Genomic DNA, 25,354 nt, shown 5'->3' with positions numbered 1-25,354 from the left:
ATCTCTCGGGCTGCATCCGCCCGGCCGTGTGCCCGCTGAGATCTCTCTGTCTTTGCAAACTCTTGGCAGCTTACACGCAGTGCCCATGGCATCCTGGTTTCATGCTCAGTCAATGGCAAATGGCTTTCTTTCTCTTCTGCCCTAGTGCAGAGGTCTGGGTTGGCATGAGATCTTGTTTCTGATTGTGTTGCCCCGACACCCATGAGGCTCTCCGACCCCGTGTGATGGGAAGGGGCAAGGGAGGAACCCGTGGGGCCCCCTGTGTGGGACGCCGTCTCCACCCGCCACCGCACTTATTCCTGGCTGCGGCTTTGCTGTTGACTCTCGCAGGCAGATAAGGCATGTGCTCGGAGAAGAGCCCAGGTGCCACCAAGGGGGCGCAGTGTGCTGCACCCCAAAACATCACACTTATGAGAAGAATAGTGCGGCCTGGCCCCCACTCCGGGCACACTCCTTTCTGGGCACACCCCTCTCTGGGCACAGCCTTGGGCACCCCCCCGCCTCCAACCATGGAGGTACAGCCGGCAAAGTGAGCCGGCCGCCGCCTTCCCATCCCTCGGGAAAGGCAGCCCCATGCCCAGTCTAAGGAGAATTCTAACGGACACTGCGGCTGCCTGCGGGCTCCAGGGTGGCTTTAAAAGGCCTTCACTGGTCACTTGCCAGGAAGCCCCAAATAGCTTCCCAATCTACCAGCCTCCACGTGAGCCGTGACGGGGGCGTGTTCTGAGTCTTGTCTTTTCAGGTTTTGTGATTTTCAAAAGTATACAGTTTATAAATAAGAGTAAAATTTCCAGTAGGTAATATGGGCATGCGGAGCCTTACACAGGAGGCAAAGCAAAGTCCACTCCTCCCAGCCCCAGGCCTCCCCTGAGGCAGCCCCGGGAGGCGTTTACATGCTCCTAGAGGGATGGGGTACGGTCCCTCCTTTCCCACAGGACAGTTTGTCCCTTTGAGGCAAGAGAATAGGGTGTGGTCAGGGAACCTAAGGCTGTTTCACGCGGACTTCCTAGAACTAAATTGAAAGGAACACCCTAACTTTCCAGGCCTAAGTAACCAAAGGGCCGCAGCTGCCCCCTCTGCAGACCCGCACGTGGGAAACTACCTCTCACTGGCTCAAGGGAAGGAGATGTGGCAGCTGTAGGGACAATCCCGGATTCCCCAGACAAGCCCAGTGTATGAACCCTTAAAACGCTTCGGCCAGCTTCTCCCGGGAGGCCAAGCCAGGAGGCAGAGGCAGAGATTCGAGGTGGGGACTTGACCTGGGTTTGCTCTGAAGATGGAGGACGAAGCCACGAGCCAGAGAGCAGAGCAGCCTCCAGAAGCAGGGAGCGGCCTTTGGCCAGCAAGGATGTGGGACTCCAGTCCTGTGACTGCAGGGAGCCAGCTCTTCCCAGAGCCTCCCAGTAAGAACGCTGCTGCCTCCCAGTAAGAACCCTTCTGCCTCCCAGTAAGAGTCCTTCTGCCTCCCAGTAAGACCCCTGCTACCTCCCAGTAAGAACCCTGCTGGCTGAAACCTGAATTTCAGCCTCATGAGACCACGAACAGAGAAAGCAGAAGAACCCGGGAGGACCGCTGACCTCCAGAGGCTGGGCTGAAAGACGGATGTTGGTTGACACTGCCACATGTGTTACAATTTGTCCCAGCCACAGTGGGACACACACAGTGTCCCCCTTGCCCGCTCTGCTGATGGAAAGGTCCATTGTTTTCACCTGGTTTGCTATGCAGAAAGCTTTGCATTCTCTCCTTGCTCACATGCACACATAGGGGAGGGCAAATCTGCTCTCAAGCCCCCAGTTGAGTTTTTGAGACACTGCCAGTCAAAGCACCCGCAGCGTGCCCCTGTGCAGAGCCCAGGCAGACACAAGGTCCCACCATCCACAGGATGGCAGTGGCTGCCTCGGCCAGCCCAGGACCATCAGGCCCCGCAGGAGCTGCCTGATTCCAGGAGCCCACAGGCCATACCCAGCTCCTCCTGAGCAAGCTGTCTCCCAGGTCTGAATGGGGAACGGGGAGGCCTCAGCCTCTCAGATCACCAGAAAGTTTGTGCTCAGATGGGCTGAATGTTCTGGGTCCGTTTCCTCCTCAAGCCCAGAAGGGTTTGCTTTGCAGGAACCTGTTCCAGGTGATTTCAAGGACATGAAGTTCTTCGGTGGATATGCCAGGACCCCAATTCCTGAAATTAGAAACTTGTGTCAAAAATCACAAAAGAGGGCTGGGCGTGGTGTCTCACGCCTGTAATCCAAGCACTTTGGAGGCCAAGGCGGGCGGATCACCTGAGGTCGGGAGTTCAATATCAGCCTGACCAGCATGGTGAAACCCCATCTTTAAAAAAAGAAAAAAGAAAAATCACAAAAGAGACTGGGTGCAGTGGCTCACGCCTGTAATCCCAGCACTTTGGGAGGCTGAGGTGGGCAGATCATTTGAGGTCAGGAGTTCAAGACCAGCCTGGCCAATATGGTGAAACCCCATCTCTACTAAAAATACAAAAATTAGCTGGGTGTGTGGGCGGGTGTATGGGCAGGTGTCTATAATTCCAGCTACTCAGGAGGCTGAGGCAGGAGAATCACTTGAATCCAGGAGGTGGAGGTTGCAGTGAGCTGAGATCACACCACTGTGCTCCAGCCTGGGTGACAGAATGAGACTCGGTCTCAAAAAAATAAATCAATAAAATCACAAAGGAAGTGGCCTAGCCCAGCATCCTGGCCGCTGCATCCTCACTGCGAAGTCAGATTCCTCGATCCTCCCGTGGGTCTCCCGGACCCCTGCACGGAGTCTGCTAAGTGCCTGACGTGGCCCAGGATAGGAGCGCCGGATCCCACAGAGGCAGCTGTTCGGACAGAAGCGGTTGGCTGAGTGTTCCCCAGTCCACACCGCACGAGTAGGTGGCGGAAGAAGAGAGGCAACACTTGGGGATGCTGGGGCTCAGCCCCTCTGGGGCCCTCAAGGGGGGTATATAAACCTCGCACCCCAAGATGAGGAGCTGGGGGCTCCCCACCAACACCCGTTGGCACCAGCAGCTGCTCCTGGGGCGTCACCTGCCCGGAAGCCGAGGAAACCCGGTGCAGAAGGCAGCGTGTCCGGGAGCAGCCACTCCGGGGGGCCGCCTTCCTCAGGCTCTCAGCCCAGCGAGGCACCCCCCTCAGGCTCTTGGTGTGAGGACGGCTCCCGCAGAGATCTCCAGGGGTCAACACAGCCTGGCCTCTAGGGCGGGCCGCACTGCGAAGGACGAGGGGCCAGGGTGGGAGAGGTGGTCTCCATTTGGGTGGCTTTTGATTAGGGAGTGCCGGGAACCCAAGCCCGCCGGGGCAGGGAGTCGGGGCTCTTAGCGGGGCGGCCTCGGTGGGGACACTTCAGCAGGGACTCCTCTATCCCAGAATGGTTTTACTGCGGGCACGGTCACTTGCTCAGTTTTGGCAATCATCGTTTTCAACAGCATAGAGACAAGTGTTTATATTCTTCAACTTTTTATTATGAAAAACGTCAGACGGTGAGTCGAGAGCCTAGTATTGCATGCACCTGTGTGCACAGTGTCCAGATACAGCAACTGTGAAGGGAAAACTCTGCATTTTCGTTTAAATCTACCAAAGACTAAAACACACCAAGAACTGCAGGAGGGAGAACCTGGGTGGAGGTGGGAGGGGCTAGAGAGTGGGTGGAGTGGGGTGGGTGGGACAGAGGTGGGGGAAGGTGGGGGCAGCATGGGGTGGGGTGGGGAGATGGAGGGTGGTGGGAGGCAGATTGGGGAATGGATGGGTAGGTGGAGGTGAGTGGGGGGAGGGTGGGGAGGATGGGATGGGTAGGTCATGGCAGTGATAGGTCGTGGGGTAAGGCACAGGTGAGGAGATGAAGGGGGGTGGGCCAGGGGGCAGCCCCCAGTGCCCACAGCTGGAGCAGGCGAGGGGCAGGAGGGAGCAGCTGCCTGCCCCCGTGCTGCGTGGGTGGGCCCTGGGGCACCCCGGCCTGCCGCAGTCTCTCCTGAAGGAGGCCTCCCGAGCCCACAGTTGGGTCCGTGTGTGCCTGCGTCTATTGACAAATTTGAGTGAACTGTGATACGTCAAGGCTTGGGGAAGTGTGGGAAATGCTGTGATTTTCTTTCTCTGCAGAAGTCAAGCTGAGAGAAAGCAGCTCCCACAGTGTGAGCACCTGACGTGGAGGAGGTCCAGGGCTCAGAAGCCTCAGGCGCTCATTCCAAAGACCTGAGAATTCAGGGAACCCGGTGGCGGGGTGGGGTGGGGGTCTTCTTGCCCAGACCTGGAAGTTGATGGAAAAAGTGCTGTGAGGAACCCTGCGCCCCCTGAACACCCTCATGCCCCCGAGGACCCCTGCAACCCATGAGGACCCCTGCAACCCATGAGGATCCCTGCAACCCATGAGGACCCCTGCAACCCATGAGGACCCGCGTGCCCCTGGGCCAGGGTGGAGACCCACGCACAACCCCAGTGACTCAAGGGAAAGAGAAAGAGGCCCCATGGGGCTTGTCAACCATCAAGGACCCAGAGACTGGGCAGAAGCTTCCGCCCACCACGCTCAGCCAGCAACTGCCCCACCGGGAGAGCCCAGCTGTGAGTCCTCCAGGAAGCGGCCTCAGGCTTTGCTGAGACCCTGAGGCAACCGAGTAAAGCCAGCCTCACTTCCCGGAGACTCAATCACCAGAACCTCAAGGAAACAAAAATCCACCTGAAGACATTTTCCCTAACGCCCAGACCAGTCAGACAAAAGCTACGCGGAGCCTGTCCCGGAGTCAGTTTCCCAGCGAGCACCAGGGCGTCTGGGTTCTCATGCGGCCATCAAGCCTGTGCACCTCCGCATGGAGCTCAGGAACCCCGCTAGGGCTGCTGGAGTCAGCTCGGCCTCCACCAGCTGGCCCCCGTGCCCACCGGCATTTCTCAGCTTTCGGGCCACAGACCCTGATGCTTCGCTCCAGCTCCCAGCAAACAGGAGAGGAGGCGTGTGGCTGTGGTGGGGGCGGCTGCACAAGCCCCCTGCCCTGCTGAGGGCCCAGGAGGCCCAGCTGATACACCTGAGACTGGGTAATACATAAAGGAAAGAGGTTTAATTGAGTTACAGTTCAGCATGGCCAGGAGGCCTCAGGAAACTTACACTCAAGGCGGAAGGGGAAGCAAACGCATCCTTCTTCACATGGCGGCAGCAAGGACAAGAGGCCGCTCGATTCTAGCCGGCACCTGCCTCTGTCCTGAGGGTGCAGCGTGTCCAGGAAGGACCAGCAATGCCCATCTGCCTTGCCTTGGCCACTGCCACAGCCAGCCTGAGAGATTGGCTCACCAGGGCACTCAACCCAGCAGCCCGCAGAGCTGCCCTAGAGCCTTCCATCGGCTCTCACCTTTTCATTCTTGATCTCAGTGTAGACGCTCTCGGAAGATGATACATTTGGGCCACTGACACTCCTTCCTAACTGCCTTCCCCTCGCCAGTTTTTCTTAGTTACTGCATTATTTTCAGATGGCTGGTGGATACTTTATACCTGTAAGCAATGCACGGGAGCTCTGCCTCTTGGCTGATGACCCCCAACTACTTCCATGGAGGGCAAGCCTGAGCTCCCCACCTCCCGCCACACCCCCACCCGCATCTTTTCCTTGTCACCTTCATGTTGTTACGATCTTAGACATACGCCTTCAGTTCAGTCATACATTTGAGACCTCCTATTTGGTCTACAGGCGGATTCCAGCAGGTGATATGGCTTGGCTGTGTCCCCACCCAAATCTCACCTTGAATTGCAGTTCTCATAATCCCCCCGAGTCATGGGAGGGACCCCCGGGGGAGGTCACTGGATCGTGGAGCGGTGACCCCAGGTCGCTGTTCTCATGATACCGAGTGAGTTCTCACAAGACCTGATGGTTTTACGCGCGACTCTCCCCCTTTTGCTGGGCACTTCATGTCGCTGCGCTGTGAAGGACGTGCTTGCTCCCCCTCCGCCATGGCTGTAAGTTCCTGGGGGCCGTCCCAGCCGTGCTGAACTGTAAGTCAGTGAAACCTCTTTCTTTATAAATTACCCAGTCTCAGGTACATCTTTATTAGCAGTGTGAGAACCGACTGACACACCAGGCCATGCTGATAAGCAGCACTTAAGCATTACGACGATTTAAATATCTTTTTTTTTTTTTGAGATGGAGTCTCGCTCTTGCTGCCTAGGCTGGAATCTCAGCTCACCGCAACCTCCGCTTCCTGAGTTAAAGCGATTCTCCTGCCTCAGCCTCTCGAGTAGCTAGGATTACAGGCATGTGCCATTATACCTGGCTAACTATTTGTATTTTTAGTAAAGATGGGGTTTTTCCATGTTGGTCAGGCTGGTCTCGAACTCCCGACCTCAGGTGATCTGCCCACCTCAGCCTCCCAAAGTGTTGGGATTACAGGTGTGAGCCACTGCGCTCGGCCTAAATACCATCTTTTGAGAAGCCAAGTGCTGTGTCTGTGTCCTAGGGCAGGAAATACAATTCCATCCTAAACCCTTTCGTGTAAACCAGACTCCACAGAGCACCAGCTTCACTCTAGGCTTTCACTCTTCCTCCGTGTCCTTGCGTCCCCGTGGCCTCCTTCTTCCCAGCTGCTGTGGCTCAGGTGCAGTGAGCGCCCCAGGCCCTGGCAGACACGCTGTCCTCACACGGGCTGCAACTGAGGGTCTGGGTTCCTTGTGAATCGTGTCCTTGAGCGCCCAGTGTTGCTGATCCCAGCAGCCTCTCTCTGGCTCTGAGTCCTGTAGGGACTCGGTTCTGCTCCAGAAGCTCTCAGGCCTTCCCTCCTTCCCTCCAGATCCAGAAATGTCACCAGAAGGGGAAGCAACACTCTTTGCCTCAATCCCGCTCAGTACAGGAGCCAGGCTCCCACCGCTCAGTTCCCTTCTGTGCTGTCCTCATGGAGCTGCAGCTGACACCCACCGGGTGGGCCCTTGAAACAGCAGCATCTCCCTCCTAAAAGTAGATAGAAAACACGTCCCAAGCCCCGGTGCCGCAGAGCCCGGCTTAGAGGACATGCTGGGCAGAGGGACTTACTTCAGAAGGACTTTTCCTGCCTCTGAAAAGAATTGCTCCTTTTACAAAGAGGACACTGGCTGTTTTCTGTGTTAACCCAAAGAATAATTTCCCTTTGTTGCACAAAGAAAGCAGAGCTGGCCTTTAGAAGCCTAATTAATGAGGAAAGTTTCCATCTTTTTAAAAACTAAATTCTGCCCCTTGTGAATCCACGGGAACCTGACTGGAGAGCTGAAACACTGTGTGACCCAGGCCAGCCTCCATGGCATTTTACAACTGTCCTGTCTCCATCCTGGGCATTTTTAAAGCCCTGGTTGCCCCAGGGAATTTTCTGTTTTTATTTTTTCGTGGAGATGGAGGGCTCCCTGTGTGCTCCAGGCTGGCCTCAAACTCCTGGACTAAAGCAGTCTTCCCAACTCAGCCTCTCAAAGTGCTGGAATTAGTGTCCCCGGCTGAGCTTGGTTCCTGGTGACAATGGGCAGTGGCTGAGGACTCAGAGGACCACACATCCCATGGCAGGCAGAAAACATGAGGCTCATCTCCCCCAGGAGACTGGAAAAAGGCAATGAGGAGCAGCTCAGCTCAGCACCCCCAGCCAATGTGAGCCAACTTTAAAACAGCATGAATGGCAATGGCCTGGCCCCTCCCACTGTGGCGTCTGCACCCACCACCCCTGGAGAAGTGCTGGCCCCGCCCCAGAGCGTCTGAGGCAGCAGAGCTGGATGCTCGGTGTGCTGCCTGTGTGCACGTGTGTGCATGTATCTGTGTGTCATACAGTGCCTGTGTGTGCACCTGGGTGTGCATGCATGTGTTGTAGCTGTGTGTACAGGTGTGTGCGCATATGTATACACACGTGCACGTGTGGGAAGAGTACCCATTTCTAACAAGTCTCCGGGTAAGGTTGAGTCTGCTGTTGCAGGGCCTGCACTCTGAGCACCCTGGGTCTATCAGAAGGTAAGTCCTCTTCCTCCTCCTCTTCCTTCTGTCCCATCCCACAGGCTGGAGGGTAAGAGCTGCGCACGTGGACGGGGATTCCAGGACAGCATGGCTTCTCACAGCAGAAACACGTGGCGGAATCTGTCCATCAAGGCAGGCATGGTGAAATCAGCTGTGCACCCTTACCTAGGAATCCTGCATGCCTGCAAAGGCAGTACCTGGAAAGCCAGGTACTCCCTCCCTCCACAGGCCCTAAGGAGCACCACCCACCCCGCCCCTCACCCAGGCAGCTGGCATCTGGCAGATGTGGCGCTGTGGGCCTGGGTGGGCCTCACCTTTGTCCTGACCTGCTCAGCCGGGACCCAGACAACGAGGGCCACATGTAGCCCCACGCTTCACATCAAATCAAGCTGCTGACCAGGCAAAAAGAGCAGAATCATCAGATAAAAGACAGGCGGCCTAGTTACATTTGAATTTCAGATAATTCAAATTTAATTCAAATGAGAATATGAATGATTTTACACTGTATGTCCCAAATATCTACAAGGGTTCTATTACACCGTGCTGTATCACATCAGGGGGTTTTATGAGGAAGGTGGTGAGCGCCGCTAACCAGAAGGTGCCCATCCGCCAGCCTCACGGGGACATGTGGTTCTTCGTCATGAGCCGTGTGCAGCGGAGGGCATGTTCAGAAGGTTTTCGTCAAACACAGAATATTTGGGGCATACTTATACTGCACAATTATTCAGTGTTTATCTGAAATTCACATTTTCACCTGGGCATCCTGGTATTTTTATGTTAAATCTGACAACCCTTGAAAGCAGCCAAAATCCCCTCAGGCACTGGAGAGCCGGCGGCTGAGCCAGCGCACTGCAGCCCCCTCCTTCTCAGGGCCGTGGCCGTGCAGGGGACATCGTGGGGACAATAATCGTGCAAGGCTAGTGCTGGGAGCATCACGGGCGCTGACCCGGAGACACGTCCAGCCGGCCTTCCGGTCAGCTTGGGGAGTCTTCAGATGCCCCAAGTGAAGAATCGGACTTTCTTTCCCGAATGATGAGAGTGGCCCCCTCGTGGTGGCCACGTTCCCAGGGACCACCTGGTTCTCTCCAGCAGGGTTCAGACAGGAGCCAAGATCTGGGTCCGAACAGTGGGTGGAACCTGCCCCCTAGAGGTGTGATGTGTTGGTGGCAAGCCTGGCAGCTGTGCCCAAAACACCCTGGCCAGGTCGCTTCTGTCCGGTTCCCCCGAAGCCCAACTTCTAATTTCTCTGAAACCACAGGCTGCTTTGGTCATAAGGGAAATAATTAGATCGGAACCTTAGCAGCATGAATTTCCTCCGAAGAGGAAGAAAGCGAAGGCATGGGGAGATGAGAGATGTTAGCTAGGTAACACCCTCTCCCACCTGGCTGTGTGGGAAAGGCGCCTCTGTGAGACACTGCATCCGGAGCAGGAAGAGGCCGTCTCCGTGGTATTGGGTCAGAACACCCCCCACCTCATCTGGCAGGCATGCAGTCCCCAGCACCTCGCCTACGAGGCCGCACAGCCCAGGGAAGGAGCCAACAGAGCTGTGCTCTGTGTCCAGATGTCTGGATGAGGCCCAGAGGGATGGCCCATGGTGGACCAGGTAGACCTGGGGGGACAGAACCCACAGCGGCCATCCAGCTCCAAAGGCTGAGCTCTTTCTCCAGTGTCTGGGGTCTCAGGCATGAGTGGCAGAGGGAGCAGTCCCACGAGCCATGTCAATCTCACTGCAGTAGAATTCCACTTCTGTCCCAGACTCAGCCAGAGGGAGGACACTGGGACCACAGGCATGTGGACACATAAGGGTATGTTTGACCAAAGCCTTCTAAACATCCCTTCCATTGCACCTGCCTCATGGCCAAGAACCAGGTGTCCCCATGGGGCTGAGAGATGGGCACCCTCTGGTTAGCAGTGCTCACCACCTTCCAGAGATGACATCAGCTCCCCAAGCAAGAAACTCCACTTGGCCAGAACCCAGAGCCGATCTGAGGAGTGACTCACACTAGCCAGACTTATACAAGACTGATATATAACCTGGAAGGCCTGTATGTTCGCTGACCATGGGAAAGCCTTTCCAGGGCCTGAGTGTTTCCCACCTGTGATCCAATTCTTCTGTTCCTGGTATCAGGATTTTGGGAAGCCACATCCATCTTTTGAAGGAAATTTGAGCTACAGGGATCATAGAAAGAGGATCATTCACTCCATCCCCAGGAGTAAGGGAAGCAGTCAGTAGGTCGCTTAGACAGTCCACAAATGGTCATTGTCCACCTGCTGCGTGTTGGCCCTGCCAGGGAGGTGGGGGACAGTGGTACCACACCAGACCCAGCCCTGGGCCCTTGGAGCCAGCTGATGGCCTGGCAGGGGAGGCACTCACTGAACAAATTATTGGCCATGATTCAGAATGACAAGCGTGCAAAGTGCATCCCACAAAGCCCTTGCTGAGTGGTAGGCACAGGTGTGTGGCCGTAAAGACCAAATGGGACCCTCACAGCTGGAGTGCTGACCTTGGAGCCTCGAGTGAAGGCTGCCCAGGGAAGAGACAGGCAAAGGGGTGGAGACAGCATTTGCAGCCCCGGGGGCACTGCAGGGTGGTTTGCAGGGGAGCCCAGGTGAGGGTCCAGAGGGACTAGAGTAGGCCAGGAAGGGAGGTGGCCAGGGGTCTGCTGCAGCCAGGTTCTGAGGGTTGATTCCTGGCTCTGCCCTCCACCCAGGTAGCTGCCTACTCTACGCATCTCTGGCTGCTCCCCTCAAAGCGGGTGTGACAGCGTCACCTGCCTCAGAAAGAAGGGGACATGTGGGGGACATAAATATTTCATGATGACCGCCCAGCATCGAGCTCTGGAGACAGCACCCCTGCCCAGGTTCCCACTAGAGCAGACAGACCACCTGAGCTGGGACAAGCTGAGCGTGCATCTCCATGTGGACCCGGTCCAATCTGGGGCTCAGCACCCCTGGGTCTCCTGGTCCGGGCCCTGTCTCACCCTTTTATGCCATCTTTTCTCAACAGGCACAGGCGCACAGGACCCCAGAGGGAGGAGGCTCCCCAGACTGAGGGAGGAGAGTACCTGGCAGGTACTCTCGCAGCAGAAACACGGGGCGGAATCTATCCATCGAGGCAGGCGTGGTGAAATCAGTTGTGCTCCCTTACCTAGGAATCCTTACCTAGGGGAGGCACAGGGACCCCAGGGTGTCCAGGGAACAGTAAGGAAATGAATAATGACGGGGACCCCGTCTCCGGAGCGTTTCTGTGCTAAGCCACTGTGGGCTGCTTTCATTCCTCCAGGGAAGAGGATGTCCCACGTGACAGCAGTGGCTTAGGCCCTTCCGAAGTCTCACTGGGCCATATCTCCACCAGGTCATGGCTGGCACCGGTATCGCCAGCGGCCTCCTGCACAGATGGGGAAGCTGAAGCCCAGGTCCCAGACAGCCAAGCCAGCAGGTGAGGCTGACCCGAACCTGCACGGGCTAAGGGGCTGCGCTCACCAGTACCAGCTCTGGTTGGTCAGGAGGACGCCAGAACGCCCTGGCACAGGCCCTGGCCCTGGCCCAGGCCACCCTGCAGAGCACCCAACCCTCACCAACACCTCCAGGGAAGGGGCTGTTGCTGGCGCCTTGCACAGAGGGCACTGAACCCTAAAGAGGCTCAGAGCCTCGCCAGGTCACACAGCTGGGAGGAGGCAAGCCAGGATACGAACCCGGAGCCCAATCCGGAGCCTACACCCGCAGAGGCGAAAACACCTGCGCAGCGGGGTCCACGGCCGTAGGCCCGTGGTGGGCGTGGCCGAGAGGGAAAGGGGCGGAGGCGGGGAAGGCGGAGCCGGCGGCCGTGGCGGACTTGATTGGATGCCGCCTTAAGCTCGTCATAGACGCGTTTTGACTGGCGGCCCCGCCCCTGACCCGCCCTCCCCAGCGCCGCTCCGCGCGGCCCCAGCCTAGGCCCCGCCCCGCCCACGCCCCTCGGCCCCGCCCACGCCCCTCGGCCCCGCCCACGCCCCTCGGCCCCGCCCACGCCCCTCGGCCCCGCCCAGCCCGGCCCCGCCCTGCGATGGGGCTTCCACGGCGACCCGCGGTTAACGATCCCCCAGAGCGATGGCTGCGCAGCCGGAAGTCGGAGGCAGGCGGTCCAAGCCTGCAGGGCCGGACCCCGTGCCGCTGCTCCCAGGGAGCGCTCCGACCCGCGAGCAGACCCGGGCGTTGAGCCCCACTCTGCAGGAGCTCTGGGGTTTCTGGTCTTGCTTTTTTCTTAGCAGCTTGATTGAGATCTACCACGTACCGCACAGTTCGCCCATTTAAAGCGCACGATTCGCGGGGTTTGCTGAGTGAAACCGTGGCCACTATCAAATTCCAGGGCATTTCAGCTCCTTAAAAAGACGCTGGGCCCGGCCGGGCGCGGTGGCCCACGCCCGTCACCCCAGCACTTCGGGAGGCCGAGGCGGGCGGGTCACCTGAGGTCCGGGGTCTAGGAGTTCGAGACCAGCCTGGCCAACATGGTGAAACCCCGTCTCTAATAAAAACACAAAAATTAGCCGGGGGTGGCGCACGCCTGTAATCCCGGCTACACGGGAGGCTCAGGCAGGAGATTCGCTTGAGCCCAGGAGGCGCAGGTCGCAGTGAGCCGAGATCGCGCCCCTGCACTCCAGCCTGGGCGACAGAGCGAGATTCGGTTTCAAAAGCAAACAGAAACGAAGCCGGCGCCCTTCGCAGTGACTCGCGTTTCCCTCCTCCCCCGTCACTGGCAACCGCGCGGGGCCGTTCCATTCCCATAGAGTTGCCAGTTCTGGCTCCTCCTGTGAATGGATTCCCTCGCCGTGTATTTCCGTGTCTGACTTCTCCGACTTAGCGTTTCAGCCGCTCCCACGCTGCCGCAGTCCCTGCTCACTCCTTTCCCGCTGCACGCGGCTGCGCCGTGCGGGTGTCCGCGCTCCGTGAGCCCCTTGCGGGTTCCGCCCCGGGCCTGAGGGCGACGCTCGCCTCGCGGCTGCAGGAGCTGCACCCTGGGGGCGCTGGGTGCCGGTCCCGGCCTGGACCTGCGCGTTCTTCCACCGCCGCAGGCCCCCCGCCTGGGAGCTGCCGCCTCCTAGGGAGACGGTTCCATCGTCTGAGGAACGGCCAGACTAGCTTTTTTTTTTTTTTCTTTGAGATGGAGTTTGGCTCTTGTCGCCCAGGCTGGAGTGCAATGGTGTGATCTGGGCTCACTGCAACCTCCGCCTCCCGGGTTCAAGGGATTCTCCTGCCTCAGCCTCCAGAGTAGCTGGGATTACAGGCACCTGCCACCACGCCTGGCTAATTTTGTATTTTTAGTAGAGACGGGGTTTCACCATGTTGGCCAGGCTGGTCTCGAACTCCAGACCTCAGGTGATCCACCTGCCTCGGCCTCCCAAAGTGCTGGGATGACAGCCGTGAACCACCGCGCCCGGCCCATCTATACATCTTCTTCGGGAAAATGTGTATCCAAATCCGTTGCCGTTTTATTGTTAGACTGTCTTTTTATAATTCAGTTATAAGAATTATGTGTACCTTCTGCCAGGAAGTTCCTTATCAATCAGGATTTGCAAGTATTTTCTCCCAGTCTGTGGGTCGTCTTTTCACTTTTGTGACGGTTTTCTTTGTAGCGCGCACTTTCTCTTTGGATGCGGTGTTCTTTCTACCGCGTTTCTAAGGGGAACACGTTTGAAGCACCCCCGCGCGGAGCTGGGCAGGGCCGGGTCCGGGCGGGAAAGGTCCCGGTCCTCCGCTGCGCCTGCGCAGACGCCGGCGCGTGAGCCCGAGCGCGTGCCCGGCGGAGCGCGTGCCCGGCGGAGCGCGCGCCCGCCCTCCAGTGCGCCTGCGCGGAGCCCGTGGCCGCGCCTGCTCCCGCCGGGGGCTCCTCGCTGCCGCGCCGCGGCCATGGGAGAGGCCGAGGTGGGCGGCGGGGGCTCCGCGGGTGACAAGGGCCCGGGGGAGGCGGCCACCAGCCCGGCGGAGGAGACGGTGGTGTGGAGCCCCGAGGTGGAGGTGTGCCTCTTCCACGCCATGCTGGGCCACAAGCCCGTCGGTGAGCGCCCAGGCCGCGGACGCGCGTGGGGGCGGGGCGGGCAACCGGCGGGGCGGGGCGGGGCCTGCGCTCGCGACACCCGCGCCCAGCGCTCCCCGCCGAGCCCGGGCCGTGACGCCCCCCGGGACCCCCGCCCCGGACCCTGCCTCCGCCCCCCGGGACCCCCCCCCCCCCCCCCCCCGGATCCTAACCCCGACCCCCGGGATCCTAACCCCGCCCCCGGGGCCCCGCCCCTCCCACGCACCTTCCAGCCCTGCCCCCAGCGGCCCCTCCGCTCCCCAGGGCCACTCGTCCCCTCCGTCCCCCTCTCCTCCTGGCTCACCGGCTGTCCCGCCGCCCCTCCTCCCACAGGTGTGAACCGACACTTCCACATGATTTGTATCCGGGACAAGTTCAGCCAGAACATAGGGCGGCAGGTCCCATCCAAGGTCATCTGGGACCACCTGAGCACCATGTACGACATGCAGGCGCTGGTGAGCCCGACCGCCCTCCCTGTGCTGCCGGGTGGGGGCCCGAACCCGCCCACCGCTCTCTGAGGGTCAGCCTGAGCTGGACAGAGGCCCCCCATGCCTGCTGGGGTCTGCTGGACAGAGCAGCGGGCCACCTGCAGTGGCTCGAGAGCTTGTCATGGGAAGCACAAACCAGTGCCAGCCGCTGGTCAGCTTTTCAGGCGGCCTGCTTTTGACTGGGTGCTGGACCAGAGCCTCCAGGGAGATGACTGAGCAGCCGACACTCTGGAGGGAGGGAGGGAGGCAGAGGCTGGGGCCCTTGGCCGTTGCCGGTCTCCTGGGAGGCCCCAGAAGTGCTTTAGGCAGAGGATGACCTTATCCGAGTCACACCAAGGCGAATTTGGTGGCTACTGTGGGAGTCAGACAGGTGGAGTCCAGTCCTCAGAGCTCGGAGCTGGCGTTGTGTGACGGGCTTGCAGGTGAACTAGGAAACAGGGTGGCCAGAAGAGGCAGGGGGTGTTCCAGGCCCCTTGGCAGCAGAACGTGGTGCAGCTGGAGAGTGGGGTGGGGGTCCGGGCAGGCGACCAGGAGGAGGGGGACCTGTGCTGGTGGGAAGAGTCTGTGCCTGCCCCGATAGACTTAGGGCCACGCCAGCCCTCCCAGTAAGACGTCGGCACCGCCGAGGCAGGGAATGGTTGCCACTGACATTGGACGAGTGAAGTGGGTCTCCTTGTCATAGCTGTAGAAAGGGAGCAGAGAGGCCAGCTGTGCAGAGGGCTGACCGTGTAAGGAGAGGAAGCACACCCAGCCCTGGAAGGGCCCTGGGAGCTCACGCCCCTGTGGCTGCCACATCCTGCGTTGAGGACGTTCTGAGCTGGTCCAGCATTTGCATTGGGTGGCCAGTGCCTAGTGGCCCAGGCACAGCTGACCACTAAGCTCACAAGGTCTTCCCTGGACCCATTCCTGCCTAGAGCGCATCTGTCACCACCCCAGAGTCAGAGGTCCCCTGTCACCAAACTCCTGGGGTCAGCAGCTTCTCAGTTGTGGGAGAGGGCGCCTGGTCCCCAGACACCTCCCACACTGGGATTTGGAGAGATGGGTGCGGCTCTGTGCCTGTCTCTGGGGAAGACAGACAGCTCCAAGGCCCGTAATGTCCCCTGGGGCTGCGGTGCTGGCTCAGATGAGCACAGCAGCCCACGTCACACTCAGGGAGCGCGTGGGACCACCAGGCCTCTCAGCCCCAGGATGGCGGCCCCGTGCCTTATTCCCTCAGTGGCCTGTGGCATCAGTAAGGACTGCATGAGACCATGGGGCTGGCACCTTCTCTGGGCCATGGCACTTCTGTGTGGCTGGGGTCCAAGTCATCCAGACTTGATGAAATACAGAGCCTCTGGAGTCCACCCAAGAAGCTGACCAGCAGGCCCAGGAGATTTTGAGGGGCACAGATGTGGCCTGACTGCCCGCTCCACAGAGCACCCAAACTGCCGAGCGGAAGCCTCTGTGTCCTGATCTGCCTCCTAGTCCAGGGCCCTTCCCGCCAGCTCCACTTTCCCTGGCTCCTGGTCTCCCTCTGGTCTGTGTGACCGAAGGAGGGCAGTGCCTGGCAGGCACTCAGGGGGCCCTGCTGCACCTGCTCGGCCTCTCTCCCTGTTCTGTGACTGTGGCATCCCAGCCCACACCCTCAGTGTCCGTGGGTTCCTGCCACACGGAGGGGAACTCGAGGCACCTGCAGCCTCTCCCCGGGGCTGTCACCGTGCCCGCTGCACGCCGCCTTGGGGGAAGCAGACTCATGGTGAGACCACAGGCTGTGGAGGGCAGGCGGGCCCATGGGTGTGTCACCAGCGCTGACCCGTCCTCGGGACCCACCTTAGCAATGCTGCCCTGGTGCTTCTTCCTGACTCCTGCGGCTGCTTCCCCTGGTCCTGCCCTCACTGAGTCTCTGGAAAGTCCAGCTGCGGCCGGTGCTACCCACAAAAAGAAATACCCTTTTACCCACAAAAAGAAATGCCCTTTGCCCAGGCCCCACCTCCTACAGCCTCAGCGCAGCACTGCATGCTCACTGGCCGCTCCCCGGGTGGCTGTGACGTGGCCGCAGTGACTTGTTGCAACCGCATTTTCTCCTTTGTTTCTTTTTTTTATTTTCCGCCTCCGCCTCACCCCTCTCCTGTTTCTTAAACCAAACTCTATCGGACATCAGCACGAGTCTGAGATTCTTCCGTTCCCGAATTCAGAGAGAAACTTCGTCCTTCCAGAAGAGATCATTCAGGAGGTCCGAGAAGGTGAGACTCGGGAGAGGCTGGGCTTGGGAATCAGAAAAGGCCAGACGCTGGCCAAGGGCAGGGAGGTGAGGGTGAGGACCCCGGGCCTCCAGGGAGGTGTGGGTCCAGCACAGACCCCGCCCCGCCTGTGCTTGGGTGGTCTTGGGAGCCCCGGGATTGGAGAGGACTCTGTTTGGGAGCAGTGGCTGGACGGAAGCTGCGGCCTGTGTGGGCAGCAAGCATTGGAGCAGTCCCCGGCCTGACCATCCCCCAGCGTCGGCCACCACCGTGGGCTTTCGGTGAACGTCAGCTGTCTCCTCCACAGGAAAAGTGATGATAGAAGAGGAGATGAAAGAGGAGATGAAGGAAGACGTGGACCCCCACAGTGGGGCTGACGATGGTGAGTATGGAGCTCAGCCTGCCCTGGTGCTAGGCTGTCCCCGGGCAGGGCACAGTCAGGTGGGCGTAGAGCCTTCGGTGCAGAGTTCCCAGGCAGGTCATCTCAGCACAGGATGGGTCCTGCAGCGCCGTGTCCCCAGGAGCTGAGTGCCGGCCCGTGTTGTGGGATGGGGTCTAAGCAGTGGTTCCTGCAGAGTCAGCAGCAGGGAGGTGCCCAGCAGGACCAGGCCCCTCTGCAGGCCCACACGCCAGGGCCCCAGCTCAGGAGGAAGCCTTTGAGTTCAGAGGGTCATGAGTGAATATGCAGATTTTTTAACTGAACAGGGAGACAAAAATAAGATTTTGGATATTCTGTTTTTAGCCAAGTGATTTTTCGTTTCTCAGTTTTTTCATCTTCAGGGAGTTTGGGGAAAGCAACAGAAAAATCCAGCAAAGACAAAGAGAAGAACTCCTCGGACTTGGGGTGCAAAGAAGGCGCAGACAAGCGGAAGCGCAGCCGGGTGACTGACAAAGTCCTGACTGCGAACAGCAACCCCTCCAGCCCCAGCGCGGCCAAGCGGCGCCGGACATAGACCGCTCGGCCCTGGCGGCAGCAGAGAAGCGGGCAAACAGCCTGGTCACCGAGGGGGTCGGCTGGGTCCCAGTGCCACCGCCAGGCCACAGTGACATCGTCCCAGTGCTGTGAGCCCTGCCCGCCCTAGGTTCTCAGGTGAACGTGGCCATCAGCGGGGCAATGTGTGTGTCAATCGGACCCTGTGGGACCCTGGCCAGGATCAATCCAGCTCCGATCCCGAGGGCTCTGACGCCGTGTGCTCTTCTCTGGAGCAGCATGGCTTCCCGTGGCTTTTTGGCGACATGCATTAGCTCCACATGGCCTGCAGCATTAGGGACCCAGGCTACCTGGAGGGGCATTGGGCCAGGGGAAAACCTCGGATTAGCAAGCAATAAAAACGTGACCTCACTCTTCCTCGAGGGAGCCACTGGTCTTCCCTGCGTGACTCAGTTCTTTCCATCTGTTTGTCCTGCTACAAGCCTCTGCACTGACTGTGACACCAGAACACGACCTTCCTGTCAGCCCCCATGCCACGCACTGATGGCCCCTCCTCCTGGGAAACTAAGAACTGGATATTTTGCCTCATTCACTTGTACTGTAACAATGTATATAATTTGGTTGGTATTTCACTATTTAATTTTTAAGAAGCCTATTTTACTAGTGTTTTATATGAACAAAGTACTACAGAAGTTAAACCTGTGTTGTATTTTTTCTGAGATGTTTTGCTTTAAGAGATACTTTTTGGTCAGTTTTTATATGCCAGATACAGAGAATTTGTAGCGGTTATTTTTGTATGATCTAGTCACTTGCAAACAGACCAAATGGGTGAGAGGCAGGACGTGCAGCTGTCTGGCTGGTGAGGAGACAGCAGCCGCCCCAGTGCCACTGAGATGCCACCTTTGTGTGACTGCAAACATTAAAGCAGAGAAAAATCCCACCTGGAGTGTGTGAATTTGATACCAAAGTAAATTAACTTTTCCTCCAGTAGGAAGTTTTATTTTTCCAAGATTTGTAACTAAAGCGTACACTTGTTAACGTTCACTTGATACAATGTATAAACAAAATGGTAACATTCTGAGTGGTTATTTTGTGGACAGTGACAAGCACTTCAAATACAAAATGTTAGCAGGGCAAAAGGGTGTGGCCCTCAGAGGTCAGGCTTCTCCCTGCTGAACACGCCACCGCTGCTGGAGGTGACACCGCTGGTTGGTCACAGGGAAGTCCAGCGTTCTGTGAGCGGACAAGACCAGCTCCGTCCTGGCCAGCCGTCGCACCCCAGTGTCTTCAGCCTGACGGTGCTTCTCTGCCAATGGAGCCGCCTCCACCGCCTGGGACTGTCCCTGGCCATTGGTCCCTGAAGTTCCTCACCATGACGCAGATCACAAGGCACCCACAAAAGGGGCGGAGCCAGGAACTCTGTGTGATGTGCTCACCCAGTGTGGGACCCAGTCTGCACCAAACCCACTGTCACTTCTGGGCAGAACAGCCCCAGGAAGCTGCTGAGCTGCACCCCAATGGTAGAACGGCTGCCGGGGGGGGCCCTGTGTGTCCCTTCTGTAGATCCGGGACAAATCTACAGCCCTGCAGTAACAGCCTGCCGTGCAGAGCAGGCACCGGGAGGGCCCCACAGGCACAGACCGAAGGACAACCCGCCTGGCATTACTCCACTCACACCCCAAACACTCAGCCCTGCAGCCAGGGGAGGGTGGTGCCCCCTCGCCCCTGCCATCGCTCCTTCAGTCAGTGCTTTGTGGTAGGTCCTGCCCTGGAGTCTCAGTCAGGAGAGCAGCCTGGCCCCGAGGTAGACCAGAAGCAGCGGGGGAAAGAAAGGGGGACAGATACTAATGGGTTGGCACTCGACGGCCAGAAGGAGTCCCTGCTCTCCACCCAGGCTCACTGTTCTAAACCTCCATCCGAAACCGCACCCCGGGTGATCTCAGAATGCGCTGGGAAAGCTGAATTCATAACCTGCCTCATCTCGATGATCATAACATTTTGCTGCACTTCCAGGAGAAAGGGAGAGCCCGCAGAGTGAGCCCACCAGGCAGGCAGGCAGCAACCCCGCCCAGGCCTCCCCTTCTGGACAAGAGGCTGGCCGGGGTGAAGTCAGGTGCCATGCAGCCCTGATGGGCTCATGTGAGCTTCCTGGCTTCGCTGTGGGGAGGCCCAGCTCACACTCTGCTGGCAGGTGGGACAGCCATGTCAAATTCCCAAGGGTCAGGGCGAGAGCGATGTGGCCTCAAGTCCTGGTCAACACTGTGGGTGCCCCCTCCTTGTCCTGGGGCTCCTGTCAGTAACCTGGGGGCTTTACATCACAAATACCCCACCATGCCACATAGAAGGTGCTGACTGAACCTGAGTCTGAAAATGAAAATGGAGCTGGCATTAGGCCGGCCCGCGCATGGACACTCAGGCACTTGCTGCTGTAGAGGAGAGACATGCAGTGGGTGTGAATGGATCAGAAGCCTCTGCCGCGCTCTGTGCCTAGGACACCCAGGGCAGAGACTGCTAGCTGCAGGTGGGGGCTCAGTAAAGGCTGAAAGTGGCCGTGATCTGAACCCCCCTGCCTGGCCCGCATAGGGCGACCCAGGGGTAACTGACAAAGGAGACTGGACTCCACTGCTCCCCAAATAACAGCAAATAAATACTGAGCAGCAGGGCAGCAGCAGCCAGGCTCCCCGCTTGGCTGGCTGATTGAGGACAGGGCGTGGCTGGGTCAAATCACATGGCTGCCACTGGTCTCACCTGAAGATGTGAAGGCTGTAATCCAAGCCCCAGCCAAGCAAAATTCTGCTGGGCTCCTTAGCTGTGAGCAGCGCCTGCTCTGGGCACATCACCCGCTGAGTGTGCAGAGGCCACTGCCCTTCCTGGGTGCCTGGGAGCTGTGTGTGTGTGTGGAGTAACAGAGAGAGAGCCCCTCTGCCCAGCCTCGACAGCAGCCCCATCTGGAATGCGGAGGAACACAGGCGTCACTGGACTGCTGAGGCCGCTCGGAGGAAGCAGTTCTGTCACACAGTCCCCGGAGCGGCACCTGCACTTCCTGGGTCAGCGCGCCCCCACAGGAGCTCTGCACGTGCGCGTGCACACACACTACACAGAAGTAACTAAAGCAGCAGTTTGGTGTGGTGACATTTGTAAAACGGAAGTTGGGCAATGTCTCTGATACTCTTTAGAGAAGTGGTTCTGTCGCCCTGCCGACAGTCAGGAGCAGTGGGAATGCTGTCCCCTGGAACAATGGTTATCCACACCCAGTATGCTTGTCTGTTTTCTGGGGGGGCAGTGAAGGGGGCAGCCTGCCCACCCCGGTCTCAGATCACCCAAGCCCTATCCGACCGCCCAGCACCCATCAGTGTCCCCATCAGAAGCCCCCGTCTATCCTGACACGGTAACCAGATCCCAGCTGTAAATCATCTATCAAGAAGATCAGGCAGCTCACTCACAGGCTCCACGGGAAACCCACCCTGGCCACTGCAGTAAGCTGATTTGCAGGAATGTCCAGAGCCCCAAAACTTCGGGAATCACCGCTGTCCTTTCAGAAAGTGAGATGCGTGTTCACAGGCTCCAGCCAGGTGAGACTGTGCCTGCTAATAACGGTCAACAGGTCAGCAAAGGTTAGCTCCCAGCACCCAGAGAGTCCTCAACCTGTACTCATGGCCAGGACTGGAAGACTTCCGTTCACGCTGTCCCTGGCACACAGTACAAGGACTGTCACCGGTTCCCAGGCCCAGGCAGCCTGAAGCCTGCCAGCAGGCCTGCAGGGCTAGCAGATAGCAGTGTCCCCTGGGTGCTGGGTGGGGCCTGCTCCACCTTTCCACCCCCATCATTCCAGGGACAACTCTGCCAGAAGCTATCCTCATGACCAATTCCAAAACCCAGATTTAGTTTTACCCAAGTGTTTTGAAACGAAGTGGTATAGTAGTTACAGAAGAATTCTATCTGGGGTAGCCGCTCCTGATTTTTATTTCAAAAGGTCCCCAACTTTGCCATTATCTGCCAGCAGATGTCAAAGGTGGCTGAGCAAGGGACCCACGGTGCTGGAAACTGCAGCTGAAAGTGACTTTGTGTCGCCCCAGATCTGCAATGCTTATGGAGAGGGCCCAAAGGAGGCAGTAATCTGGCTGCCCCTGGGTTGAACAGTCCCTGGGGTGACCTCCTGGCAGTCCAGGCGAGGAGTGGTCCTCCCCCCAGGAGCCTTCTTACAACTGAGAGAAGATGGTAAAGGAGAAGGAAGTCACAGCTTGCCCACGTCATTTGCCTTATATAAGACTCTGCACCCGGGAGAGAAAGACCCCTGGTGGCTTGGAAAAGAAAACGGCCATGTGGAGGGATGCGTCTGCCACAGCTTCCAGGAGCGGAGTGTGGCCCCCAGCCGCAGCTGGCAGAGGGACAGGGACCCCCACACACCCAGCCTAGGGAGACAGGCCCCTGTGGACACGCGGTCCCTCCAAGGGTTATCCTCCTGGGGACATTCTTCGGCTGGGGACATCCTCTGGGGGGGATTTCTCTTGAGGGACAAAAATATTCTTGGAAGGGGGGATTCTCTGCTGGGAGAGAGGAAGACATGCTTCCCAGGTACCGCGGCTCATCTTCCGGGGAGACGTCCTCTGGGGGGCGGGCAGCCTTTGGGGACATTCGGGAAGATCTCCTAGGGTGGGCATCCCGGGGTGGGGGTGGGCGTTGGGCGAGGGGCATCCTGCCGGGCGGACGTTGGCGATTCTCGGGGGAGGGGCGCGGGCGGGCGTCCCGGGAAGGAGGAGCGTCGCGCGCGGACGCGGGCGGGGACTGGGCCGCTCCCGCCGCCCGCCCCGCCCCCCGCGCTTCCTCCGCTTTCGGTTTCGCTTCCGCCTCCAGCGCCCGCCCCGCCGCCGCCGAGCATGGACGACCCCGACTGCGACTCCACCTGGGAGGAGGACGAGGACGGCGAGGACGGCGAGGACGGCGAGGCCGCCGGCGCGGGGGACGCGGACGCGGGGGACGAGGACGAGGACGCGGAGGAGCCGCGGGCGGCGCGGCCCAGCGCGCTCCAGGTGCGGCCCCGCAGCGCGGAAGAGGCCTGGGGTCCCCGGCTGCCCCCGCCCGGCTGCGTGGAGGGGACCCCGCCCGCGGCTGGGCCTGGGAGGCTTCGCCTCTGCACCTGCCGGGCCTCCGCTGGTTACTTTTGTTACCGCCGGGCGCCTGTCATCTTCGGGGTTACTTTTGTTGCCAGCTGGGAACCGCGCGCTCCCGCAGTCGGCCGGCCCCGGGTCGGGGAGCTGAGCCGTCCGCGTTGGGGAAGGCCTGGAAGTGTCTGGAACTCTGAGCCGTGGGCTCCGCGTGGGTCCCGTAGCACCCAGCACCGTTTGCGTTTCACCTGGGCATGTGAGAGGGCCCTGCCTGGAGGGGCTGGGCCTGCTGGGAGAGCAGCGGCGAGGCGGGCAGGGCAGGGCAGGGGTCTGGCTCCGTCTCCCAGGACCTTGTGACCCCCAGGTGGGCTCTGACCGGCTGGCCCGGCGGGAGTTCCTCCGGCCTCTCTCCTGAAGCAGTGCTCGTAGGCCCCGACCATCCACCCTGCCAGGCGCCTGGGACCCCTGACCTCTTCCCTTCTGCCTCCTGCTGTGGCTCTGTCCCCACGCCCCTCCCCTTCCCCTTTGGACTCCTCCGGCTTCCCCAGCGCCCTGCGCTGGACCCTGGTGGGGCTGTTTCACTGTGTCCTGGGCGGTGTCGTGTATGCACCTGTGGGCTGACTGCGCGGCCGGTCAGGACCCAGCCTCCAGGCCTGACCCAGGGAGGCTCCCGGCGGCTCCAGGAGGGAGAAGCAGAAACTCAAGGCAGGGCCGGGCGAGAGAACCGCAGCATCAGGCCTTGTTAAGTCAGGCAGAGGCTGGTGGCGGTGGCGCAGGCCGGTAATCTCAGCACTTTCAGAGGCCAAGGCGGGACGGATCACCAGAGGTCAGGAATCCGAGATTAGCCTGGTCAACAGGGTGAAACCCTATCTCTACTAAAAATACAAAGTTAGCTAGGCGTGGGCACCTGGGATCCCAGCGGCTCTGGAGGCTGGAGCAGGAGAATCACGTAAACCTGGGGGGCAGAGGCTGCAGTAAGTGGTGATTGCATGAAGCTCTGTCTCGAGGTGGGGGCGGGGGAAGAAAGAAATCAGGCAGAGAGGCAACGCCAGGCCCCAGCTGGAGCCCAGCGGGGAGCCAGGGGACACAGTGGCCAACCAGGCCTCCCGACCCCCCTTCTAGTGCTCCCTGAGGGTCCTGGGTCCCAGGTGTTGCCTTGAGCAAGCACTCCCATTCCTGCCCTACCCAGACGAGCAGGGCTCAGCTGCAGGCCCCACCCTCGTCACCCCATCACCAGTTCCCTCTGGCCCTGTGCTCAGCCTCCTGATGCTTGACCACAGAGGTGGGGGCTGAAGGGCTTGGGGCATCACGGGAACCTGATACCTTGCTGAGAAGCCACCCCAGACAGGGCTGGAGGTTGGAGACTCAGGGTCCAACCTCACCGTGGCCAGTGAGGCATGGAGTTGGCAGGAAAGGGCGTTCATTTATTAGACCCTGCCAGAAGCACCTGGGTGTTCTGGGGCTTTAGGTGGTGAGGCCACTGCCCGAAGGAGCACAGCCTGAGAGCACAGAGCACGGGGAGTGCCCAGGGGCACAAGACAGAGGCCAAAGCCAGGGTGGGGGTAGCCAGCAGGCCTAGGAGGAGAAGATCAGGGCCATACCCCAGGGGAGGGGCATGTCAACCAGGGGCCACCCTAAGGTGGAAGGCAGGAGTCCCCAGCGACATAGGGAAGGAGCAGGCCTCAACCGGCCACTGCAGCCCCCTCTGCTTCTGTGCAGAGTGTTGGAGAGCTTTACTAAGGCCCAAATCTGCCCCCACTGGGAACCCTGAGAAAGAGCCAGGGTGGGAGAATGAGAGGGCAGAGCCATGAGACCCCACCCTTTAAAGACAGCTCCTTGGCAGCTGGCCCAGGCCCCTGCAGCCCTCACCACGGTGGGGACTCAGGGGTCTCCCATGGGGGTCCTAATCCCATCTCTTCTCTTCCCAGTCCAGGATGACAGGGTGCCGAAACTGGCGAGCCATGCAGGACATGTGCCGGTACCGACACCACTACCCGGTAGGTCCCTGCCCGCCCCAGGCACAGCACCCTCCCGCTGGCTGCTCTTCTCAGGCAGAATGTCCCAGGTTCTAGTGGAAGGCTGGCCTGGCTTTCACCAGCCCACAGTTCTGGGTGAGACCCCACCTGGGGCAGCAGCCTGGTGCGGGGGCCGTACACACAGCTGCACCCTTCCCTCTCATGGGAGACCAGGGGCATCCCCTACCTTTCTGAGACTCAGCACATCCTTGCCTTGCAGACATGGCCACAGCACCAGCCTCGTGATGCCATCCACCTGGCCTCCCCACCCCCATGCCAGCCCTGTCTCCTGCGGGTGGTGGGTGTCCTCACCCATTGCCCTCCACACCCCTGAATCTCACAGAAACCCCTGTGCTGCCTTCAGGGTGCTGATGAGGGGACCTTCCGGGTCTGGCCTGGCTGGCGAGATGGGGAAGGGGGGCCCCTGGGACTTGGAGGGAGTGTTTGCTGTCCTCTAAGAGTGAGGAGCCAGGCAGGCTCTTGGGGTCTTGGGTCAGGCCCGGATTTGCAGCTGCTGCTCCTCGAACAGCCCAGAGGGCCCCAGGGCAGCTCGTGTCTGATGGGTCTCTGCCGTCCCTTTTCTGATGGGTCTCTGCCGTCCC

At 59.5% G+C, this 25,354-nt stretch overlaps 3 protein-coding genes across 3 annotated transcripts in view; all 3 read left to right on the top strand.

Annotated features, from left to right (window-relative positions):
• The window catches only part of NTSR1 (neurotensin receptor 1), an 86,424-nt gene extending 73,401 nt beyond the window's left edge, over positions 1 to 13,023 (top strand). Inside the window, exons 3-6 of the mRNA XM_032257045.1 lie at positions 6,768 to 6,895; positions 10,950 to 11,014; positions 11,298 to 11,439; positions 12,927 to 13,023. Of these exons, the coding sequence (XP_032112936.1) occupies positions 6,768 to 6,895; positions 10,950 to 11,014; positions 11,298 to 11,439; positions 12,927 to 13,023 (432 nt within the window). The remainder of the gene's footprint in view (positions 1 to 6,767; positions 6,896 to 10,949; positions 11,015 to 11,297; positions 11,440 to 12,926) is intronic.
• Positions 13,024 to 13,763: 740 nt separating this feature from the next.
• MRGBP (MRG domain binding protein) lies at positions 13,764 to 18,570 on the top strand. Its single transcript, XM_032257093.1, has 5 exons — positions 13,764 to 13,976; positions 14,328 to 14,449; positions 16,623 to 16,704; positions 17,009 to 17,083; positions 17,467 to 18,570. Exons 1-5 carry the CDS (start codon positions 13,829 to 13,831, stop codon positions 17,652 to 17,654), a joined length of 615 nt encoding a protein of 204 aa, XP_032112984.1. The 5' UTR covers positions 13,764 to 13,828; the 3' UTR covers positions 17,655 to 18,570.
• A 3,889-nt stretch (positions 18,571 to 22,459) lies between these two features.
• Positions 22,460 to 25,354, top strand: part of OGFR (opioid growth factor receptor) — an 8,992-nt gene continuing 6,097 nt past the window's right edge. The window contains exons 1-2 of the mRNA XM_032257083.1: positions 22,460 to 22,662; positions 24,666 to 24,734. Of these exons, the coding sequence (XP_032112974.1) occupies positions 22,510 to 22,662; positions 24,666 to 24,734 (222 nt within the window). The 5' untranslated portion in view covers positions 22,460 to 22,509. The remainder of the gene's footprint in view (positions 22,663 to 24,665; positions 24,735 to 25,354) is intronic.

This window comes from Sapajus apella, unplaced genomic scaffold, assembly GCF_009761245.1.
Source record: "Sapajus apella isolate SASKATOON/1434 unplaced genomic scaffold, GSC_monkey_1.0 scaffold96, whole genome shotgun sequence".
In the NCBI taxonomy this organism is placed as follows: domain Eukaryota; kingdom Metazoa; phylum Chordata; class Mammalia; order Primates; family Cebidae; genus Sapajus; species Sapajus apella.
This window is presented reverse-complemented; position numbering and strand designations above follow the sequence as displayed.